The sequence below is a fragment of the Nelumbo lutea genome, chromosome 6, assembly GCF_056320005.1.
Source record: "Nelumbo lutea isolate HS-2025 chromosome 6, American lotus-T2T, whole genome shotgun sequence".
Lineage (NCBI taxonomy): Eukaryota > Viridiplantae > Streptophyta > Magnoliopsida > Proteales > Nelumbonaceae > Nelumbo > Nelumbo lutea.
This window is the reverse complement of record NC_142689.1, coordinates 35,659,749-35,684,133: the sequence shown is the minus strand read 5'-3', so window position 1 is coordinate 35,684,133 and position 24,385 is coordinate 35,659,749. Positions and strand designations below refer to the sequence as shown.

Below are 24,385 nucleotides of genomic sequence, written 5' to 3'. Positions count from 1 at the left end.
CTCGTTGGGGTTTAGGGCAGGGAATTTGAATTTGGGGTTGAGTATGGGGCAAAGAAGGGGCAAACCCGATCCCACCCCACCCTATTTCCATTCCTAACAACACCTATGCCACCATAACATTGCAATATCATTTAAATACATGGTAGTCGTATATACTTGAATCTGTTCATCATGGATTCCAATGGAAGAGAAATATTGTTCAAGTTGTCAAGCTCTCGTGCATCCAAGCACCCAATAATGGTATTAGTCATCATATCTTGACAGGTGCAAGAGTCGGAATCAACAAGGTGCTGGTAGAGTTTGTCATTGCCCTTTTTACAAGTGAACTCACCCCTCATCTCATCCAACCGTACTTGGAACTTGTTTATCATGCCTTGAAGGCTACTTTGGCAAGGGCCAATTTTCGAACGTTGCAGGGTGTCATAGATCTCCTTGAGGACACCATTCAAGCGGCCTTCTAGCGCTACCACGACATTCTCAATAGTCTCCATGTTGAAGTGAAGTTCTTCAACTCAGTCCCATGTCTCACCTATGATCGCCTTGCAACATAAAACAGGCATCCCCATACTTGCTATTTCATCGACTGATTTATCCCTCTTTCTTGTTTTAGTTGTGCAGCCCTTCGAGGCTTGGATTTTGGAGGGTTCATCGTTTGATGCCTCATTGGTGTTGTGGGCTTTAGACAACCCATGCAGTGTCTTGTCGGCGATGCCGTGGTTGCTTTTCATTGTGTCATGCTAGTTGAGGGTTGATCGACAAAGCCCAAGGGTCTTAAGGAGATCCTTCTCTAATGCCAAGCGATAAATGTTGAGACCCCGTACAGTAATCGAATGCATTGAGTAAGCCCGTGTGACAAAGCAACACCACAAGATAAGATGACACAAAAACTAGGCACGTATCAAAGGGCTCCCATGCTTAACTTTTGCTCTTTTGGTTCCCTTTGGACTACCTACCTCCCCCCTAAAAAGATGATTAAGCTTGTGGAATTCTGACAAAGGATACGTCAATATTATGAAAAATAATACTAATAATTATAATATTATCCCCCACATACAAAATACATATATTGCCCATCCAAGACACGAACACGAAAACACTTGATTGGCATGCTGGTGGCATGATCTAAGGATTTGATTGTGACAATGTGGTCCAAACAGCCCCTTCTTATTAGGTTCTGTTTTAAAATTAAGGATGAATTGCTTATATACTCTGAATTCATCTCTACATTTTTAAGGTGTTGTGGTTGTTCTTTAATCTCCTTTCGCTATGTAAATGCGACTATTGATGAGCAATCTTATGGTCAACGTGTCAGGTTTTTCTACTTTTAGTTTATTTTAGGATAAAAATATATTTCACAATTACTCTAATACCCTATCTTTCTGAAATTTGCCCTGACATCCCTTGTGGGGTGATGTCAGGCATCCGTCAGTGGATTGGTTCTGGTTCACATGTAATGTATAGCACGTTACATTAATTTTTTTTTCAAAATCCCGAATGCCTTTTATCAACTCTCTATGTCAATCCACCGTTCGAGATCTTCAACAATGGAGATAATCGCCAGCAGCTAAGAAATCCGAAATCCAGAGATACAAAACAAACGACCGTATGTGTATCAGAATTGGGTTGGTGGTAACGTAGGTAACACTACCTGTGTGCACGTGTAGTGTCCGTATGAAAAGAGAGAAGTAGACATTCCACTGCAGAGTGGTTACACCAAATGAAAAGATTTAGACAGAAAGCACTCGATCAGCTATTGTTCATCGCATGAACCTCTGCCGGACATTTTGCCAGAAACAACCGTCCAGCATCACACTATACAACAACATGTTAGTCACCACCTATTTACACCAAAACCTGTAGCTTGATGTGTCAGCAGATGAAGCCACAACCCTGACCAATAAAGTACACCAAAACATGCCCCTCTTACCATCTCATCCAGAAAGCTAAACCATGGTGTTCATCACATGCCCCTTTGATGCTTGTCTATTTTCAGAAAGTGTCCAAACTCAAAGGGAGGTTTGTCATCCTTGTCACCATGTTCAGATGTTCTCAACTCTTTTTTCCACGGCAGCCCTGGTGTCCTGTTTTTGCTTCCCTGTATATATAATTCCTCGACAAGGACAAACCCCAATCACAGTTCTGCATAAAGAATCGATAGTTATCTCAATTATAACAAAATCTGGAGTTACCAACTGGGTTTCGCTAACCCTATCACCCCTGATTAATGGAAGCTCTCAAGCTCTCCACTGGAAGAGTCCAAGATAGGAGGTGTCCATCAGAATCCCCGCTCAACAACTGCTTTTGGTCACTTGTAAGATGAAGAGCATTGACAGGAAATTTATGAGACTTGAGCACCTTGTGAAGGACCAACTTATACTCAGGCGCCTTGCCACCCAGCCCCAACACTCCCATCCAGTTGGTGGCTGCCTTGCTTTGACTGCTAGCCTCTTCAGAACAATGTACCATGTGCCATACCTTGACAGCACCACTCTGATGACCAGTTACATACCAGTTTGTATCCAACCAATCTGAGAATGTTGCACTTGTCACTGAGACAATGAAATCAGATGGAAGTTGGGAAGTATTGACCACTGCAAGGCAGTCACCATTTATGCTCCATACAGAAAGCATAACTCCTGCTGCTGCTACAATCTCTCCTGTCAGGTCATTCACATAGAGGGCTGAAATTGGTGCAGGGAATTCAGATAGCTGCCTTACAAAGACCAAGTTGCTGAGATCCCACAAAATGACAGTACAATCATCTGAACCGCTCACAATCAGCATATAAGGCTGGCTTACATGCATGCATGTGACCTTGGCTGTATGAGCACAAAGTGCACGTTCCAAAAGCAAGCGTTGCAGGCTACGGGGTCCATCATTGCTAATTCTCCAAACACATACCAACCCATCATCAGCACCAGTAACCAATATTTGGCCATCATGACTGGCTCCTGCACATTGAATCTGGTTGCCCCCATGAGGATTCTCATGTGTAGAGAGGAGTTTGTCTTGATCATAGCTTATAAATCTCAAGCTACGATCAGGGAAACCCCATGCAACATACTTGGTGAAAGTTCTGGGTTTAAGCAAGCTATTTGCCCCAGCCACAAGGATCTTTTCATGGAACATGACAATCTGCGTTATTGAAGATGAATTCTTGCGCACTTCATTTGGAACAAGATGGTTACAGTGTCGGAGTGGATGAGGAGGAAGCTTCCTATCAGTCCGTCGTTTCACATGGGGTTTCAGGAACAACTGCTTTGGTGTCTGCCCAAAATGATTAATCTGTGCAAGTATGGAGGCTTTCATACCAGGGTCTGTAACAGAGTCTATGTCGACACTCCCTTCATATGTATAATGATAGAAAACATTCACAGCATCTTCAGCTGCCTGTGAAACATAAAAAGATGGTAGAACATGGTAACCAAGATGATTAAATAACAAGGAGTATCAGAACAAAATGAAAGGCTGGCAGAAAGTATAGGAAGTACATATTCAATGTAAAATTAATGAAAGAAAAAGAAGGAAAAACAAGACATCAAGGTTGAATATAGAATTTGCAAGAGGAAGAAAAGATATACCAATTGATGTGCTAAAAATGGGTGATCCTAGGCCTAAACCCAGACCTTCAGAATTTCCAAGCCACCCAAGTTACCTCATGTTTTTGAAATGTCCCCTGGTCTGTATTGGTTGCACATAAAATGAAGAAAATTCCATAGAAAAATGATATTCAATAGGAAAATGAATAACCTTCCAGAATTTCCTAGTGTTTGGATTAATTTAGAAAATAAATCTGAGTGGTTGAGAAATATATGGGTCCCATGAGATTTAATAATAGAAGACAAACCCTACTTTTGGAAAATGTAAAGTGGAAAACTAAAACAATGTCGGTTTCCTACAATTACTACCAACTTTTATTGAAAACATGTATGTATTCCTTGGCCCTTTTAAATGCAGCTAAATACCCAAAAATAGCACTTCCTAGGAAAAGTTCACTTCAATTTATGTGCAAGCAAAGAGTCATAATCACTAGGAATAGTTCAAAACAACTAAGAATTAATGGTTAACATAGTTAGATTTGATTATTATCCCCACTTCTGGTTTATGAGAAATTAATCAGATACACCCATGTGGAACTATGTTATGGTCCTCCTGCAATTAATATTTTGTGACCAGACCTATAAAATAATTTTTTAATGATCTTTCTTTCATGCCTTGGAGTTGATACTCTCCAATATCTAAGAACTAGTTATGTCGAGCACATTTCTATATATTATTTGATATTAAAGTGTCAACTCAACTCAACCAAGTCCTATCTCAATTGTCAATATGTTGGGTGCATTAATCCTATTCTTGCTTTCAATTTACAGAAGGGCTTGACCTTCTATCAATGACAGGTCCTCAAGTCTTCTCCTTATGTTCTTGGATAATTACCAACAAGTAACTCTCAATGATGCAGTTATTTGTCTTGGAAACACATGACCTAACTATCTCAGTCAACCTTTTACCACCTTACCACATCCTCTTGGGGCTAGGGCTCTAATCAGGTTGGATTCAGATTAGATCCAGCAACATCAGAGTACGACCTGACTATGAAAATATTATACCCAAATCCAATCTAAAATCCTATTGGATCTAGAGGGATCATAGATCAGATTGATCCTATCAAATCCTCCGGTTTAACCTGAGTCCATTTCACCTTTTTTTTTTACTTTTTAACAGTGGATATTGCTTTAAATAGAATGGATTGGCAAAACAGATTCATGCAGCCAACCCCATATAGTTGGGATAAGGCATGGGTGATGATGACTTTTTTTTTTTTTTGTTATTTTGGCTTCATAGGGCTACACAATGGGGTGTAGCCTGTCCCTCATATCCATAGCCCCTCCCAACCCAGGTGATGAGAATAAAATTTGTCATATCTTTATCCCTCGATATTTAGTATTTTGCACTCAATTGGTACCTAATTGGACTCATTACTCTTGTACTTCGATTCAGGGCAAGCAGATAGGCGATTGGAAGAAAACAAGGCTAATCGGATGTTTTTGCACAGTTTCGGCACCGATCAGTGATATGGGCATAACTCTCAATTCCGGACTCCGATTTGGACATTTCAAGAAGCACTAGAAAGATAAGGAAAAGGCCCACAACTTTTATGTTTTGGGTTTTGGCAGAATCGATCCGCATCAAAGACAAATTCGGGCCCAAAGTCGGAGCAATTTCGCAGCAAGGCCCATTTCACAAGCTGAAGCCCATTTCACAGAAAAGTCTCGAAGCAAGCCCGAATTGTTAAAGAAGCCCAATTCGAATTCAAGACCCAAGAGTCCCATTAGAATAGAAGATTGAATGTAATCTCAATAAAAGAGTTTTATCAAATTTAAATTCTCAATTTGTAATCCTAGAAAGATAAGAGATAAGAGTTAGGTAGGATAAGTTCAAGTTAGACTAGGACTTTCCAGTTTGAGGATAATCTCCTTAAGGGAGTTGGAGAGCAGCCCTCTCTCCAAATCTATATAAAGGGGGGGGCGGACCAGCACCCAAGGCATCAATTCCTCCAAGAGAGCTTTAGTCTTCAAAGAGAGAAATCAACAACCAAGGAGGAAGAAGCAAGAGTTCGCCCCCCTTTCTCATCTGGAAGCTGCAATTTTATCATGAAGTGTATGTTTTTATTTCTGGTTGAAGGGTTAGGGAAGCCTTGATTCTGTAAGCATTGTGAGATCTAATTGATTTCTACTTTAGTTCATTGTTTATGGGTATTCATGTGTTTTCTGCAAATTAACTGTGAGGATTATTTTTGTTGATTAAGCAAGAAGGGCCCCTTGCTCATTCAATGAAAATAATCTATGGCCAATTGAACCTCCAGTTTCGTATATGATTGGTAGGTTCGATCATAGTGACAACTAACATAAATTGATTGCAAAAAAGTTTTCGATCTATATTAGGAAAATGTATGATCTGGTTTAAACGGTCTGAGCTTGTGAGATCGCTGACCAAAATTGGGTCTCTCCCTTCTTAATGCAATTAATAGGTTAAATACAAAGAGCTTGTTTAGGACTTCCTATTAATAAGGGAAGCAATCAAAGAGCTTATTTTGGTTGTCGAATAATAAGAGTAGAGGCTGGTTCTTAGAGCTTGTTAATAGCTATAACCAATTTATTCATAAACATATGAATCTATCTTTGCACCAAGGATCAATGCTACGAATCAAAGTTGAACTTGTCCCTTCAACCGGAAGCCATCTCCCATCGATTTAATCTTTGTTTTCTGTTATTTTCTTATTTTCCTTAGCTTTACAACCCCCCTTAATCAATCTACTTGGAAATAAATCCACCCAATCCCTGTGGAGAACGACCTTGCTCATCACTATCTGCAAATTATTAACCCAGAGCAAGACTATTTATCTTTGATTGGATTCGGCACCCACCACCAGGTGAAGGTGGGAATCAATCTCAAGTCTACTATAACCAGCCAAAGACGACCTAAACCATTTTTTGTTTTATACATACGTGATAAATTTATATAAATACATAGTAATTAATTCATTAATCACACACACACACACACACACACACACACACACACATATATATATATATACACCATTTATGTACAAATCCAAAATAATTGATTTGGATCGCAAATCAGGTGTCAGACTTTCAGACTGTTGATAGTCCTAGTTGGGGCTACTTCTGGATTCCAAAAAAGAATGCCTCCTTTTTGGTAGGGCTTAAGAAACCTAGCAGTTCTAGACAGTCAAATGCTTATCAATGATACGTGTAAGTATACCTATTCATGGGCCGGGTAGCCCAAAGGGCCAACCTAGCCCATTCTTTGACGAGCTTGGATGTGATTTCAGGCCCACAGACTCAAGATCAGGTTTTATCAAAAAAGCCTGGCCTAAGCCCGAGCCCGGCCTGATAATATTTTATATAATACAAAAATATAATATATATATAAATATATATATATATAATATATATATACATATATATTTTCTTTGTTCCTCTTCTCTTTTCTCATGCCATAGTGAGATCTTCAGTATTTATAAAAAACAGAAGATAAAATTTTTATTTTATCTTTAAAGAAAAAAAAAAAGATCTTCACTAGTTGGAATTTTAAGGTTCATTTAATATAAATTAGTTTTGTTGTGGGAGTAAAAAAATGAAATATCTTCTTACCTCATTTTCAGGCCAGGCTTCAGGCTTTTACATGAGGGCTGGGCTTGGGCTGAAGATCTAGGCCCGATGGTTGGGCTGGGCTTGGGCCTGAACATGCTTTGTTGATATAGAGGCAAAGCCCAGCCTAACCTGTGAACAGGTCTAATAGTAAGCATGTATAATTAATCTATTTCATTTTTCTTTATACAAGTTATATAAATAGTTATTTTTTTATCAATAAAAAGAAATTTCGTTGATGAAAATAGAAATTACAGGGGTTACAGTTTATGAGTAGCCTCGGCTACCCCACTACAATGTACTGTATCCACTATTAAGTTGAGTTTTCACTCTTACAGTTGAACCCAGAAACAGTGATCCTTGTTTGGCTAGATGGTCTGCAAATCCATTTGCTGCTCTAGGAGTCCACCGAGTTGACAGCCGCATGTCCTTGGATAGGTTTTTAATCTTCTTGATGTCATTTCTGAATAGCCAGGGTGTGCTGTCGTGTTGTTTTAGCCAACTGATGATTACTTTGTATCCCATATATCATTGCCTTCAGTTCAGTTGTAGTGGAATCTCCAATTCCAATGGGACCCGAAAACAGCCCCAACACATTATTTTATTTCAGGATATTACATACAAATTATAGTATTCCCCAATCGCCCAAGTCATCAGGTGACCTCCTAGGCAATTCAGCGGCCACCTAAAAAGAATCCAAGAAACCCAATTTTGCTTACTGCATAGGCTCAATTGGAATCTTGATAACATTGGATAAAAAGGTCATCACCCAATGTTGGTCCCACCTATCTAGGGTCTTGGGAGGGATGGACTGGAAACAACCTAGCCTTTGGCATCTTATTTGCACAAAGTGGCTGCTCTCAGACAAGAACCAGCGTCTCAGAAAACATTAAGGACGGAAATCAGTTGAAAATACACCCTAAAATTCCTAGCACATAAATCTAATGCAAGCAATATAACCATTAGTTCCCTGCATAGTGAGAAAGGGATTAACTTGAGTATATCAGGTTTATCTTTGATAGCATAGACATTAAGTTGTTTACATGCACCAAATCTAATTTGACACATGTTTGCCAAATGCTATGAAGTTTGCTAACTTGTATTGTTGAGTATATAATTTTTCTACCATCTAGGGATCACCTAGGCCATGCCCTGACTTGGGAGGTCATAAGAGCTAGGCACTACCCAGCCGCCTTGACTAGATTGGACAAATTAAGTCTGAAAGGTTAAGACTGCATTTGGTTGCAGTGTAATCTTATTTCCACTAGTAAAAATGCACGAGAGTGCACATGAAAAGAATTCAAATTCTGGTTTAATTTTGTTTTGAGTTTTACTTCATTCTGTTTCAGATCTTATTTTACTTTATTTATACTGCAATCAAACAAAATAAGATAAATTTGAAACAATTACATATTGAGAAACAAAATAAGATAAATCAGAATTTTTTTTTGGAAAAGGTAAAGTAATATTTATTGAGAAAGAAATACACACCAGAGGCTGAGATCAGTCCCTGAACAGGCAGACTGATCTATTCAGCAATTACATATGCCATCAAGACAAAGAAAAAAGTACATCTGACACATTACAGTTTCTAAAATCTGCTGCCACAGACAACCAAAAAATCAGCTTGCCCACTAACTTCTGAGTTAAGTCCTCCAGACTTGGAAACTTATTATTGAACACCCTTCTATTCCTCTCGGTCCAGATACACCAAATTACAGCACTTGGAATCATCTTCCATAAAGTCTTCTTTTTCTTGCTCAAGCCCACAATATGCCAGCCGCATAACAGCTCTTTTACCGACCTCGGCATCACCCAACAAACTTTCAAGGAGCTGAGGAAGTGGTTCCACAGCTGAGCAAAGAATGGGCAGTGAATACACAAATGATCAGTAGATTCAGCACTGCACCCACAAAAGCTGCAAGATAAGTCCGAAATCTGAATTCCCCTGCTCACAAGGTTCTCCTTGGAAAGGTATTTGTTAAGAGCCATAGTCCAAACCAGGAAACTGGCTTTAGTCGGACTAATGGGATTCCACACTTGCTGAACTGGGAAATCAGGAGCACCCCTCCTACAAAGCATAGCAGCCAAAGATTTAACTGAAAACATCCCATCAGAATTCCACTTCCAAAGCAGTTTATCCTCCGAGCTATAATCCAACTCTTGAAACTGGAGACACGTCAGGAGATTCACTGCCTCATCCACCTCCCAATCAAAGAGCTTTCTTCGGAAAGAGGGGGTCCAAAGAACTGAACCACCAGAAGTACTATAGCACTCAGCAACTGAAGAAGCCTCTTGGTCTGAAGCACACTGGAAAAGGAGTGGGAAGGACTCAGCAAGAGGAGCATCAGTACACCAAGAGTCCTTCCAGAATTTGACCCTATTACCATTACCAGTCCTGATTGAGATCCCCCTGGCCAGATCTGGAAAATGCTTCATTATCCCTTTCCACAAAGAGATACCCCAGTTAGGAGGGGGATCCCTAGTTCTCCAATTTCCCCAACTCACACCATATTTTCTGGCAATAAGAGACCTCCACCAAGAATCAGATTCTACAGAAAATCTCCAAATCCATTTACATAGAAGGGCAGAGTTAAATTGTTTCGGCTTCCTTATACCTAACCCCCCTTCAAATTTGGGGAGACAGACTTGATCCCAACTCACCAAGTGCACTTTTTTCTCCTCCTCCCAACCTCTCCAAAGAAAATTCCTTTGAAGCTTTTCAATCTGATTTGCAACCTTCCTAGGAATGGAAAACAAAGATAGAAAGTAGGTAGGCAAATTGGAGAGGGTACTCTTAATTAGAGTCACCCTCCCCCCATAAGATAGATATTTAGCCTTCCAAGAAGCCAACTTCCTTTCCAATCTCTCAATAATTGGGTCCCGGATAGCAGAGGAACCACCACTCACCCCAAGCAGGAGACCCAAATATTTGACTGGAAGGGATGCAATCTGACAAGCCAGAATACCAACACACTCAGCTAAATTGGATACCTGTCCAACTGGAATAATTTGGCTCCTATTCCAATTAACTTTCAGACCTATAATCACTTCAAACCAAGAGAAAATCCCAAGGATTAACTCGGCCTGAGAGGGGGACGCCTCCACAAAACATAATGTATCATCTGCAAATTGAAGAATATTCACTTTCTCTCCCCATGGCACCATTGCAAAACCTTCCCATTCCCTTAACACAGCAGCCTTCTTACAGAAAAGAGTGAGGATCTCCATAACACATATAAATAGGAGGGGAGATAGAGGGTCTCCCTGCCTAAGACCCCTGGAATTATCAAAGAAACCTGCAGACTGTCCATTTACCAAGATTGAGACCTTTGGGGAAGAGATACAGACTTAATCCAATTCCTCCATTTCTGACCAAAATTCATCTGAAGAAGCACAAGGTCTACACATCTCCAATTAACATGATCATAGGCTTGCTCGATATCAAGTTTACAAATCAAACCCGGACCTTCTTTTTTTCCTGGAATGAATGTGTTCATTTGCAATAAGAACTGAATCTAGCATCTGCCTACTCAGAATAAAAGCAATTTGGTTATTTAAGATAACACTAATCAGCCTGAAATCCTTAATATTCACTACACCATCAATCTTTGGAATGAGGGTAATAAAGGTAGTGTTCAGACTTCTCTGCAATGAACCCCTCTCCAAAAAGTCCTGGAAAACATTCACGATATCTTGTCTCACCACATCCCAGCATTTAATGTAGAAAAGATTTGTAAGACCATATGGCCCTAGAGACATCAGCCAACAACTTGATAGCTTCTTTAATTTCCTCCTCAAAAAAAGGTCTCTCAATGAATGAAGACTGCTCATCACTCAACTGGTTAAAAGAAAGGGATCTAGGAAAAGGTCTGAAGGACCAAGATTCCTTATACAGCTTCTTGTAAAAGCTAGTTGCCACAAGCTTCATATCAGTCTCAGTGATACCCACCCTGCCCTCTCCTCCAACTTGGTAATTACAGAAGCTCTAGCTTTGGCATTTGCCATTTTGTGGAAATAATGTATATTCCTATCCCCCCTCTTTCAGCCAAGCTACTTTGGCTCTTTGCCTCCATTTAATTTCTTCTATCACTACCAATTTGTCAAACTTCAACTTAGCCTGGAATCTTTTTAATCTAAGCTCCTCAGCAATAGGGCCTAATTCTTCAACCGTGTCAATCCCCTTTATGGTACTCAAGAGAGCCTTCTTCTCAGTATCTAGACTCAAACTTTTCTCCAATTTCCAAATCTTTAGTCGTGCTTTAATGGCCTCCAATTTCTTTGCTAAGATGAATGAACTGGTACCCCCCCCACCTGCAGATCCTCCCAAATAGACTTCAGCAAAGGAATAGGAGAATCATCCTCAAACCAAGCATTCCCTAATTTGAAAGGAACTTTTGCTCTCACTCTAACACCACAAGCCAGCTGAATAGGAATATGGTCTAACACTGGTCTTGGAAGGGCAATCTGCTTGAACTCCGGGAAAATATCTTCCCAATTAGAAGTAACCAGAAACCTATCAAGTCCCACTAGAGTAGGAAGGTCTTGATTGTTGGTCCAAGTAAACCTATTGCCATGAAGGGGTAAATCTTGAAGTTCAAATCTGTTGATAAAATCAGCAAATTGCACCATATCCCTCGATCTTCTCCCACTCAAGCTTCTCTCATCCCCAGAAAGAGTGACATTAAAGTCCCCACCAATGACCCAAGGAACAGCAAGACTTCCCCCAGCTACCGCCAATTCCTCCCAAAACTCCTCCCTCCAGCTTCAGTCATTAGGGCCATACACAATAGTAATTTGACACACATTACCATCTACAAGTTTCAAGACAAGGGAAATTGAAAAGTTTCCAATCTGATGAGAAATCAAGCTGCAAACTGTTGGGTCCCACATACTCAGTAACCCCCCTGCACTACCAGCTACCGGCTTTAACCTCACCTAACCTTTCCCTCCCCCCAGATACTTCTAACCACTACAGCCTCCAGAGTTTCCAATTTAATTTCTTGAACCAAAACCACTTTTGAACCTGAATTTTTCAGAGAATCACATACTACAAGCCTCCTTCTCCCCGACCCCAACCCCTTAAAATTCCAAGATAATATCTTGAGCTCCATAAACAAACTAAAAACAACAGAACACTTGGCACTTAAGCCTTTCTCCCCCCCCCCCCTCAAACACCCCTCACTACTGCCTGCTTTATCTTTGAGGTTCCACGTCAAATGTAGCAATTCTCTACTTCTTTTAGATTTATTACCCCCCTGCTTTACTGCAGCTTTCCCCCTGGCCAGACGCATTCTTTTCTCTACCCCCTCCAAATACTTGATTGTTTCCTCTTCCAAACCTTCTAGCGAGATCCCCCAATCCCATCAACTTAGAAGAAACCCATGAAGAATCAGAAGCACTTTCAAGCTGCTCCCCTACCAGATTCAGTTGATCCAATAACAAATTGCTGATCTTCTGAGGCAGCACCCCTATCAGTTACACTGAAAGAGCTACCTTCCACCTGTGACTCAGCACTCTCAAGACCACCTCCACCACCTAACACTTGAGAACCTGCAGCCACCATCACTAACGGATCCACCTCCAACAGCTCCTCTTCCTCTCTCAACACCACAAGCTGGTTGGACTTTTAACTGAACCTCGTCTTCCAAAGCAATCGATTGGGACGGCAAAGACTTCACAACCCTTGGGCCGGTGTCCAAAATTCCCCCTCCACCCTTCTCCCTACGTGAAGCAATCCCCCTTCGATCCTGAGAATCCCGAGGCTCCCTAGTACCCACACCCTGATGACAACATCCAACCGGAAGAGTAACTTCTGAAGACATATTCTCCCATCTAGCAGAGGGGGGACTGGGCTCATTAAAATCATTGAGCCCAGGCCCAGTTTCTAGGTTGAAAGGTTGATGAGCCGGTTGGGCTGGGTAAAGTGCTCCAGGCCCAGAATCTTCATCCAAAGTATCATGGGCCCCCTGAGACTCAATTAGGGGAGGCTGGAAGACCTTCTGATGACTCACTGGCACAGGATCTTCCCTAGGTGCCAGCTGGAGCTCAACAAGACACTCTCTAAGTAAGTCTTTAATGGCTTCAGCTCCCAAAACCTGCCCGCTGCCCCCCAGATTTAAATTTTGAATCTCCTTCACAGTTGGACCCTGGGTGAGCCCATCTGGACCATTCAAAGTCACCAAGACGGACGGCTCAAAGGAACCCCCAAACCTGCGTCATCTTCTATATCATCGGCCACCGGAGAAGCACCTCCCGTCACAGTCTTCTTGTATCGCACTCCTTCAGAAAAACAGGGGAGCTCACTTTCGCCACAATCTTCCAGGACCAAGGTTTTGGAGCAGTTTGAACACTCCTTGTCTTCCTTCTGGACATCGCAGGACGGCTCTTCTCCACCTCTCCATCTTCAAACAGACGGCAGAACTTCTTGCAAGATCTGAATAGTGAAGACCACTTCCCCCGCCACCACTTCAACCTTGTTCGGGATTTGGTTCCCCCTGCGGATCTTCATTCTTACCCACTCACAGGTCGCAATCTCCAACAGGGAATCGTCCGTCTCTATGAAACCCCCGCAAGCATCCCCTATAGCCCTAATGACACTTAGGCACCAGAGCAAGAGTGGAAGGCCGAAAACCCTAATCCAGCATGACTCCAGATCCTCTCCAACTTCGAAAGGGTCAAGGTAATGACATCCCGCACTCACCCCCCACCAGTCCAGCAAAAGGGGTTTCCTCCCCAACTTCCAAGGACCTTGCCTTAGAACCCATTCCACACCAGCTCTTGTCAGACAGATAAAGAGAAAAAGTCTGTCCGCCATTTTCTTCACTCTCACACCCCCCACCTCCCTCCAGAAACTGTTTGCCCACCTCTCTACCTCCCTAATCTCCTCCCCCCCAACGGAACCTGCCCACCAAGCAGTTCCTCAAAAACTCTCTTCTCACATTCACCCCTTGAGGATCCGTAGCAACCACCCTTTTACCATTAACCCACTTCACCTCTGACCCCCCACGAGCAGGCCAAATTCCCGCAGCCACCACTTCACTGTAAGAAAGACTGCACCTAGCCCTTCCTTCCATCTCTAGTCTGCAGTACCAGTTGGAGGCTTCCCATCTTCGCTTCCCCCTTCCTGATCTACTGTAAGAGACTCTACGCTCCATCAAAACTTCAGATAAAATGCCCTTCACCGTCAAGACAACATGATCCCTGCTACGATTTCCACCGCTGGAAAAAGATCGCCACCGAGGTAAGCTAGCTGGTCAGGTTTTTTTTTCCGGTTTTGGGTTTCTGGGTCAAAGGTGGGGAGTTTTTTGTTTGTTCTTCTGGTTTCTGGGGAGAAGAACATAATAAAATGCAAATACTTAAATTAACTATGGAAGAAATACTTTGTATCCAAATTGCATAAAGAAATTATAAATAAATACCTAAATCATTTGTACTACCATAGTTTTACATCAGTGCAAATTTATTTGTACTGCAACCTAAAGGAATGAATGTTCTTTTGGGAGTGGAAGTAGTGATTACTTATAAAGAGTATTTTCTACTAGAAAACAAATATCCTCACCGTCATTTCAATATTTCCTTTTATATGCATCAAGAAGCCCTATTGAATATAACTTAGTTTTTAATAAGATAATAATCACAAAGGATTTAAGAAGAAAAAAAGGATAGATAACCACCTTCCCTCTCTGCTTATATCCAAAGATAAGGTCTATCCAGTGATGAAGATTTTCTGAAACATAATCTGATTCCAAAGCTTGCCGGTGCTTCCTGATGAACTCTCTGGCACTACCTTTGGCCCATGGGGGCAATACAACATCACCAACCTGAGCAAACATATGAATCTCAGAGAATGAAAAATTGTTGGGATTTTGTAAGCAATGGTGCCTTTTTAACTGCACATTGCAGAGATGTCAATAAGGTGTCAAACTTAATCATGAATTAACAGGCCGAACTAACCTTCTCTCCTGACTGTTTCTCCCCCAAATTAAGATTAAACTGATTTTCCAGGAATTCTGGCAAGTAAAAAAATTCTGGAATCAGCTCTTTCACGTCTGATGTGTTACCCTTCCCTGCTGCACTTAGCCATGTATCCCTTACACTATTAAAAAGACGGTCTGCATGGTCAAACTGGCCTCCTTGTAGTTTCTGATTCTCTGTACTGAATGGTGGAAGACGCAAAAGATAGAAAAGCACAATTCCAGCACTGGAATAATGTGAACCATAGTGAAACTTTGGAACATCCGGGTCATCCCAGCTCTCATATCTAAGATAGAGAAGGAAAAGATAAAAGAATATTAAGATAGTCTCATCATAAGTTAATGTGAAATGGAGATCTCACACAATGCCAGTAAAACAACTAATAAATGCTCAACTCAACATGGTGGATATATATTATAGCCAACCTTTTCTTGAATTCTTCCTCCCCCTCGGCTGTTTGGCATCCCATTGGCTTGTCAAGTTTACGGAATGTTTTGGGATCATCCAAGTTCAAAGTTTCACTCGCATAATCTGCAAGAACCCATGGGAACACTGGATACTGTGTAAGATCACTATATCCACGTCCTGCTAGAGTGTTGAGGTACATGAGGTATTGGAAATTGCTAATTTCGCCATTCTGCCACCTCTTTGAGAAGGACTTCGCCATAACCTTGAAAAGACGACTTCCCTCATTCCCTTCTTGTTTTGATGACCCTGAAATAGTTGTGTCTAGCCTGTTCCACATGGTATTATGAGCATATTACAATCTTATGTACCACATCAAAAAGGCATTAGAAGAAAAGCATGCAACCAAGACAGAACGAGATAGAATCAGAAGAATATTAGATCACCAAGATAAAACTGCATCTCCTACAGCAAGTTCAATATACATTGCAAGAGCTGTTCATGTATATTGTGTTTAAGATGAGTAAAACTAAAAGAAAATATGTGCAGTGCAAGGAGAACCATAGTATAATCAGGATTGGAGACCAAGAGATATCTCAATATGACATGCTTCATTATTTTGGTTCAATAAATGATAACAAGGGAGACATGGAGGATATTGCCTATTGAAATGAAGTTTGAAAGACATATGGAGGTCATCTAGGGTGCATTGTGACAGGAGAATACCATAAGGATAACATAAAAGTATTATAAAACAGCTATAAGGCCCAATGTTAAAATTGTATCATTCATATCAAATCATCTATAAAAAGAGATGAATCATACATATAAATCATTTTTTTTGCAAACATCGTACGATTTATGTATGAATTGTAGATTTAAATCGCAAATCGCAATTTATATGCGATTTGTACAATTATTTAAAGAGTGGTTTCAAAAATGAAAATACTGTCATAGCCCCCTTTCAGTTATATGTAAAGGGGCAATTATGTCATTTTATATAAATATTAAATGAAAATTCAATAGCCCATGGAATGAAAGCTCTTTATGCTGAAAGAAAAGGTTGGGTAGGAGGAAAAACCCCTCCATGACTGTTGCTGTGTAGCATGAAAACTCTAAAGCTAAATCCTTTCAATTGCTGCTAGTCTGTTCAAATTAAGCATTTCCTCTAAACTGAAACCCTCTTTCCTAAAGCCCCTATTACCTGAAACCCTCTTCTTTTAATGCAAGAATGGGTGCTCTACCCCATTTATTTCTTTTGTTTTTTATTTTTTTACATAAAAGAGGGCTCCGCCCTATTATTTTCCACTTTTCTTTATATGCCAAAACAGGGACTCCGCCCTTCATTTTCCCCTCTTTCTTTACTTTTTTCTCAGAAAAACTTTCTCCTATTTTCTGATGTAAAATACCATTTTTCTCCATTGTTTTTAACACAAAAACAGGGGCTCCGCCCAGCTATTTTCACTCTCCTGTTTTGATGCAAAATGGAGGTTTTCCCCATTTTTTTCCATCATTTTCGACACAAAAACAGGGTTCTGCCCTACCATTTCCCCCCCCCCCCCTTCTTTAATTTAAATCAAGGTCTCTTTCCCATATTTTCCTATGCTTTTGTATACAAAAACAGGGGGCTTTTGCACGACTATTTTCCCCTTCTTTTTCTCTTGATGCAAAACAGGCGCTCCTCATTTTTTCCATCGTTTTTTACACAAAACAGGCGCTATGCCCTATCATTTTCCTCCTATGTTTTTTTATGCAAAACAGGGGCTCCGCCCCAATATTTTTTCCCTTCTATTTTTCCTTGTTTTCGTGTTCTTTTCCAGGAAAAAAGAGCACCTAATGTGTAATTAGATTTTAGACTTTAAAATAAAAATGTGTTCATGAATCATGATATCTTAGTTTAGACTTTAGAATTTAATTTCTTTAATTGTATATAATGTTTATCTGTAGTCTCTCCCTATTGTACTGAAATGTGTAGTTTAAAATTTTAATTATTTTTCTCTTGGATTTAGGCTCCATGCAACCTAGTAGTCTCTTATGTTAATATTTTTTATGAGGCATGTTTGATTTTAACAATTGAAGCAATAGAAACTAGAGAACATTATGTTTCTTTTTTCTTTAAAAGTCTTGGGGGATAAGGATAACCAAGCAAAATGGTCCTTAATTATACTGTAGGATCAATTGAATTATGACCATTGCTGATTAAAAAACAATTGAATTATGACTATTGCTATGGTACAAAAGTAGTGTAATTGTCACTAATATTACCTATTTATATGGTCATAGTTGTCAAGGTGGCGCCTAGGCGACAAGGCACCCTTTGAGGCTCGCCTCACCTAATCGCCAAGCAGTTTTTTACTTTCCATTATAAAATACTTTTTTGGTCTTTATTTTTTGAGATTATAATTATAAAATAGACATTATTAAACCAAAATAATCATTTTGTGTGCTTATATACTAATTTCTTTTTATTATTTTCTTATTTGTTAGGGTTTAATCAACACAAGCATTGCTAAATGCTGCATTGAACCCTCAAAGACTTCAAAACCTGAACCAACAAGGAAGAACTTAAAATTTTGTCTAATCAACACATTTTCTTCTTCCATGTATTCTTCTTCTTCTATTACTACTGCTACCAATACTTGTTCTTTTCTTTTTTTCCTATAACAAAAATAAAGGGTTCAGCCCTTATATTTTTTTACTTTTTCTTTTCCTTCTTTTTCTTCTCATGTATATGTTGATTTTCTATACTTTAATATGAACTTTATACTTTTCTTATGAAAATTACGAATAATTATTAAGGGAATATGGTTATGGTACCTAGGGAACTACCCTATGATCTATGTTTTTTACATAAAAAATCCATCGCCTACGTGACGCCGAGGTGCCCACCTAGGTGACTAGGTGACAAGGCGCCCCCTGTCGCCTCGCCTTGCCTTGGCGCCTTGAAAACTATGTATATGATATCTATAAGCTGAATGTTAGTGAAAAAAATCATTTTTCTTCTATTTTTTGAGATGTTTAGGTATTTTTTATAGGTTTTGACAACTGTCAGAAAAAAAAAAAAAAATTCTTACGATTTACGATACAATTCGATTCAAACCCCTTTACAATTTATGATACAATTACAATTTTCAAAACATTGATAAGGCCAGCATTATTATGTGGAGTGTTAGGCAGACAAAATTTCCCTATAAAAAAATGCAGAGGGAAACTCTCCCTCTTCATTAATACTATTATAGTTTTACCTTTCAAAAAAGAACATGCCCAAAAAATTAGTGTAGAAGAAAATGCAAATGTTAAGGTGTGCAGGTGGGAAAAAACATCAGAATATTCATGAGAATTTAATAAATAGCCCCAATGGGTGATAAAATGAAGGAAAGTAGACTAAGATGGTTTGGTTATGTACACAGAAAACCATCTGTGGAACTAGTAAGAAATGATTTATTGCAAGTTGAAGGGTCTAGAGGAGCAAAAGGTAGGCCAAAAAGGATATTGGTTGAAGTGTTGAAAAATGATTAGATAATTTAATAATAGATATGACACTGGCTGGAGTGTAATGGCAGAATAGAATTCATGTAGCTAACCTCATATAGCTGTAGATCTTGTTTATGACTTACGAGCATATACATGTATTTTTCTGTATGGAGGCTGTCACACCTTTTACATATAATAGAAAATAATCCATTCTTACCTATCAAAAAAATTAAACAATTTATATCGAATGTCATGATTTATATATCGCATATCCACAGATCAAGCCATCAAAAAGCACGTAAACTGAAAAACACCAGCATGGCTTACAAGCAAATGCATATGAAGTATTTACAGCAAATATGTTACAAGAAGCCAAATAGTCTCACAGATTTAGAAGTCTAGACACTGAAAATCTGGGCCAAAAATCAAAGATTGCGAAGGCATGAAAGAAACAGAATAACAGAAATAACTGAACCACAAAATTGAAAGCTTGATGTACATACATTCTGTTCCTTGGAAGATTCATGGAGATCAAATTTTTGAACACTTCCTCTCTCTCCCATTTATGGAAGACTAGAAGATCATTACATCCATCCATGCTGAATATCTCAATAGCAACAGGACGCAACTGGTAATCACGTTTCAAAAGCTCATGAACACTATTGAGCTTCCACATACGCCAAGGATGAGGCAGATTACCACTACTACACACTTTCTCCTTTCCCCAAGCACCACCATTGTATGCCCATGCTCTTCCCCCAACCCATGCCTTGACAGTTTGATTCCATGAAGAAGGTGACTTTAATTGGAAATCTGAACTCCCAGTAACATCCTTCTTCACACCCAAAGCCTGATCAATCACAGAAAGTTCATCCTCGCATTCCTTTTCACATATACAACCAGAGTCATCAATGTAGAAATTCTCAATAACATACAAACAAAGTTCCCCTATCAAAAATATACCATCATGCTTGTCAAGGCCTACAACACGCTCACAGTTATATCTGAAACGTATCTTTTCAAGAGGTTCAAGGTAAGGTCTAATTAGATATTCACCATTGTCATGCAATTCCGTATCCAATTTATCATCTGTAGCTTTTGTCAAATCAATTTTAGTGGATGTGGACTGCCTTGGAGAACCAAGATCAGATTTTCCATGAAAGCTCTCTGTTATTGGGATAGAAACAGCACTAGACTTGACACCAAACTCAAGGGCAGAGTGAAGACTTGATTCATTTATACTGCTAGCCTGGTCATCATGAAACCCAAGGACAGCAGACGTTATGTCTCCTTCTTTGGTATTGTCTGTTTCTTTGAAAAATGATTCAATGTACTCACCACCATCAAAGCACTTTTCTTTCTCACCATCAGAAGAGAGATTAAAAAATGAACCAGAATCAGTTTCATCCAGATCATTCTTAATTTTTCTTTTGGATAGCTCTGCTTCCCCCAAATCAAAGTTTTCATCAAGAACATTCTGAATTGTGTCAATTTTCATTTTGCAGCGCTCAAGTTTTTTGCGCATTCGATAAGGCCCTTCAATGGGACAAAGCTGCCATTCAGGTTCTTCAGATGAGGTAGACTTCCGCATTGGGAATACTCCTCTCTCATGTACTAGTTGTTGGAGATGAGTTTGCCATTCACTCTCAGCATGAAGAACCCAACCATATTTATCCTGGCGAACAACTCTCAGCTCAGTTGACATTGCATCACGAACCAATTCAAGTGCATAACGCCGTTCACTCACCTGTTCCCAGTGTCTTATGTCTAACTTTGATGTATCCCTTGATCTTCTTGCCATCTCTCTCTTACGACGACCCTCCATGCCTTTTATTCTCACCCCAGGGAACTTTCCTGATCCAGAAATATACTGCACCCACATAATAGCAGCACATTGTTCCAACACTTTATTGATCACATGGTCAGAATTCTGAAGCCATTGAAAGAACACTGACGAACTCCCAGTCAATAGTTTGTCAAAACCACCATGAAGGACATCAAAATTCTGTCCTTGCTTTGATTTAGATACAAGCAATTCCTCTAATGCAGCCCGACGATGTACCAGCATATATTTGAAAACATCCATGGCCATGTTGCGTACATTTTGCCTTTGTTCACGCAGAAGAGAGATTAAATTTATACAAAGACAACAATTTAGATCAGTATCAATATTGCTGGGACAGAATAGAATTCTTTTATGAGCAACTAATAACTGTAAGACTGTACATATGTCAATCCCTGACTCCTCTTGTGAAGGACTTGAGGATAAACTCTTCTTAGGTTCTAGCTGCAAGCCTAAGCATGAAAGAAGATCAACTTCCCCAATGGTCACTAAGAATGATGGCAGGAAACAGTACAGTATCATACGATTTGTATTTTTAAGAAGTGCACAGATATATGTATCAAGTTGCCTGCTTGCTCTTGTGATGGATAGAAGACCTTTTCCTGTAGGCGCTGCTTCTTCAATTCGTCCATCCTTGTTAGCTAACTGTAACATGGATAGTAAGAATTCCAGGGTTCCCAATATACCACCTGGACGACGAAATGCACCCATGTACACACGATCCACTATCATCCAACATAATGTATCCAAGTTTATAGACCACCGACTTCGATCTAGCTTTTTCTCATTTTCCTCATCATCACGCAAGAGGCGCCTTTCAAGGAAATTCATCAGTCTACTTAGGCATAGACCTTGAAAAACCAACACAGATTCTGCATCCACATGCAATGGAACAGTTTCTAAAATGCTTTCTATGACCTGTGTTGCTTTCATTTGCTCTGTCACAATATCAGCAAGAACTTCTCCCATGAAATCTAAAACAGCGGTAGCTCCAGCAGAACATGGACCACCACCATAACCAGAATCATCCATTTCAAGAAGGAATTCTGGATTAACAGCTAAAAACGTGTTTATGGAAGATAGCGGCTGAGAACTGGACTTCAAATCTTGAAATGCATCAAATTCACTCATGGACACAGACGATTTTATGGATGGAGTGGCAACTAATGGAGTTATTACTTCATTACTTCCTGTGCTGCCAAGCCATGATGTCAATGCAACCATTGGGGATGGAGATGGTGTGAATGGAGTAATGGGATTAGACTTCTCAGATAAAGAAGGAGAATCAGGAATAGTTAATGGATGGAGAGAATCTTGTGTCCCATTTATGCTGGGGAAATTAATTCCATTGGTGCTGGAGGTGACCATAGATATCTTGTCAAGACTTTCACCATCAAAATTATGAACAGCCATAGCATCTTCTCCCTGAAGTGGCTTGTTTGATTCCTCATGCAGTAAGATATCCTTTTCCTCTGTCTTATCACTGACCAAAAAACTTTGGGACCCATGAGTATCTTCAGAACCTGAGCTTTCCTGCCCTGGAGGAAAACTTCCAACACTTATGGATGTTTTTGCAGACTTTTCATGTTCATGAGGCAAACTGGAGAATGTATTCTGAGAACTGTGGGTATCATCAGCATCAATTAAGTTTTTGTCTTCGGTTCCTACTGAGAGGTCCTTTGCCATCTTCACCGCACAAGCAGCTCTGCAAGGCACAAATATCTGTTGAGAGAAAAGTAACTGGAAACTGTAACAAAATGACATTACATATATAACAACAAGGCACACCTTACACAAGAAAAGTACAGATCTATGCAACTTTCAAGAAATTCCGCTCGTCTACATACAGCAGAGAAAGGAGGGCACATTTTCGCCAGATCAACCATAAATCTCAGGACTGCTGTTGCAGCTGCAGGAGACGCTGCCTCTCCACCCATTAGACGTGCTGCATATGTTTTATGCATTAGAGCCTCACCCTGAAGATCTCCTGCCATATCTGTCGTTTCTTCTGCAAGCTCAGCCACGAGGCTAGCACTAACTTGTGAAAGGTTGCCCATTTGGTGAGCAGCCATTGCCTGCATGCTTAGCCTATCAAATGTAGATTTTTCCATTGCAATAACAGATTCCAAAAGCTCCACAAACTTCAATTCTACAGAACTACCATCATTTGGCATAAGAGCATGGAAATCTAACATGCGGACTTCCGGTAATCTTGGATAAACAGTCTTGCCAAATATTAGACAAAAGAGAACGTAGTATATTTCTGGGGAATCAAAGAAGCTTGGAAGTACACGCGCCAATTCACTATAACCTCCACTTGTACGAAACTTAAGTGAAAATGTAGGAGAAGAAGTAAGACAAACACCAAGAAGAGTCATGATCCATCTCATACTGGTAGGATGAACGGCTTCATCAAGAAAACATGTTATTAACTTGGTCGAGACAATCTTGTGCCATTGTTCAACCAAATCTTCAGAAGTTATTGTAACTTGTAAATCAATAAGCATCTCCAGTAACATATTTCGTACAATAACATGTTTCCCCATTGACTCCCGAACAATTTGATGACGTGATCTTAGTTCAGGGGGATCAAATGTCATAATAACAAACTTGACCACATATTCCAGTTCAGAAGCCAAAAAGCCATCCTCTAAAATAACTCCAAGCAATATAACTAGTTTCTCTAAGACAGGAACTTCCACATCACCTCTTTGCAAAGTCACTAATAAATGTTGGACAAGATTGATTCGGCGCAAGACAGTAAGATTATGATTTCTGTACCAATGCATAGATACCAGACGCTCAAGGAATCCAAGTAGAGCAATTTGAATTGGAATAGGAGATGTCACCCACAAAGTCCAATCCAGTAAGACATGTTCAACCATATCCGCATTGGACAAAACAATACAATTTGATATCTCCGTAGGCATATCTGCATTTTCAAGCTCTGAGATATGGCTGAATGAATAATCTTTTTGTCCAGAAAAGTCATCCAAATCTCCATGGGATCCAACTGAGGAACCTTCATCAGAAAACTTTGATAGAGAAAGATCTTCATAGCTTGCTTCCTGAATACCTACACCCAGGGAAGAATTAAGATGATTACCTTGCAGCTTCTGTGGTTCAGAGAATGAAGCCTCACAGGCAGCAATCTGGAAAAAAATCTCAAGACACTGCATGTCAAATAATGACATTCTACGATGCAGAAAAAGAGCAAGCAAATGATATCCTCTATAGGCTTGCATATCCCACACATTCCGAGGGTTCTGATGAAGTGCACAATGAAGTAACTTTAGGGCCATGTGCAACATATCCCTAGTTTCAGCAGCTTCAACAAGGGCTAGGACAACAGCCATCCCACCAACCATTTGTATGCTATCACCAATCACACATTGCCTACAGATGTAAATATCCCCATGAAGACGACCATATCGTGGTATACCTGAAAATTACAAAGCAAATAATTTTCAGAAAATCCAATGAGTACAAAACAAAACGGTTTCAATAAGTT

General features: G+C 39.9%; 1 protein-coding gene across 1 annotated transcript in view; it reads right to left on the bottom strand.

The window, feature by feature from the left end:
* Positions 1–1,708: 1,708 nt before the first annotated feature.
* Positions 1,709–24,385, bottom strand: part of LOC148848518 (protein SPIRRIG-like) — a 43,979-nt gene continuing 21,302 nt past the window's right edge. The window contains exons 14-19 of the mRNA XM_088951533.1: positions 22,663–24,316; positions 19,535–22,579; positions 15,578–15,886; positions 15,132–15,438; positions 14,852–14,998; positions 1,709–3,390 (exon numbers count right to left, since the gene is read on the bottom strand). Of these exons, the coding sequence (XP_088807659.1) occupies positions 2,212–3,390; positions 14,852–14,998; positions 15,132–15,438; positions 15,578–15,886; positions 19,535–22,579; positions 22,663–24,316 (6,641 nt within the window). The 3' untranslated portion in view covers positions 1,709–2,211. The remainder of the gene's footprint in view (positions 3,391–14,851; positions 14,999–15,131; positions 15,439–15,577; positions 15,887–19,534; positions 22,580–22,662; positions 24,317–24,385) is intronic.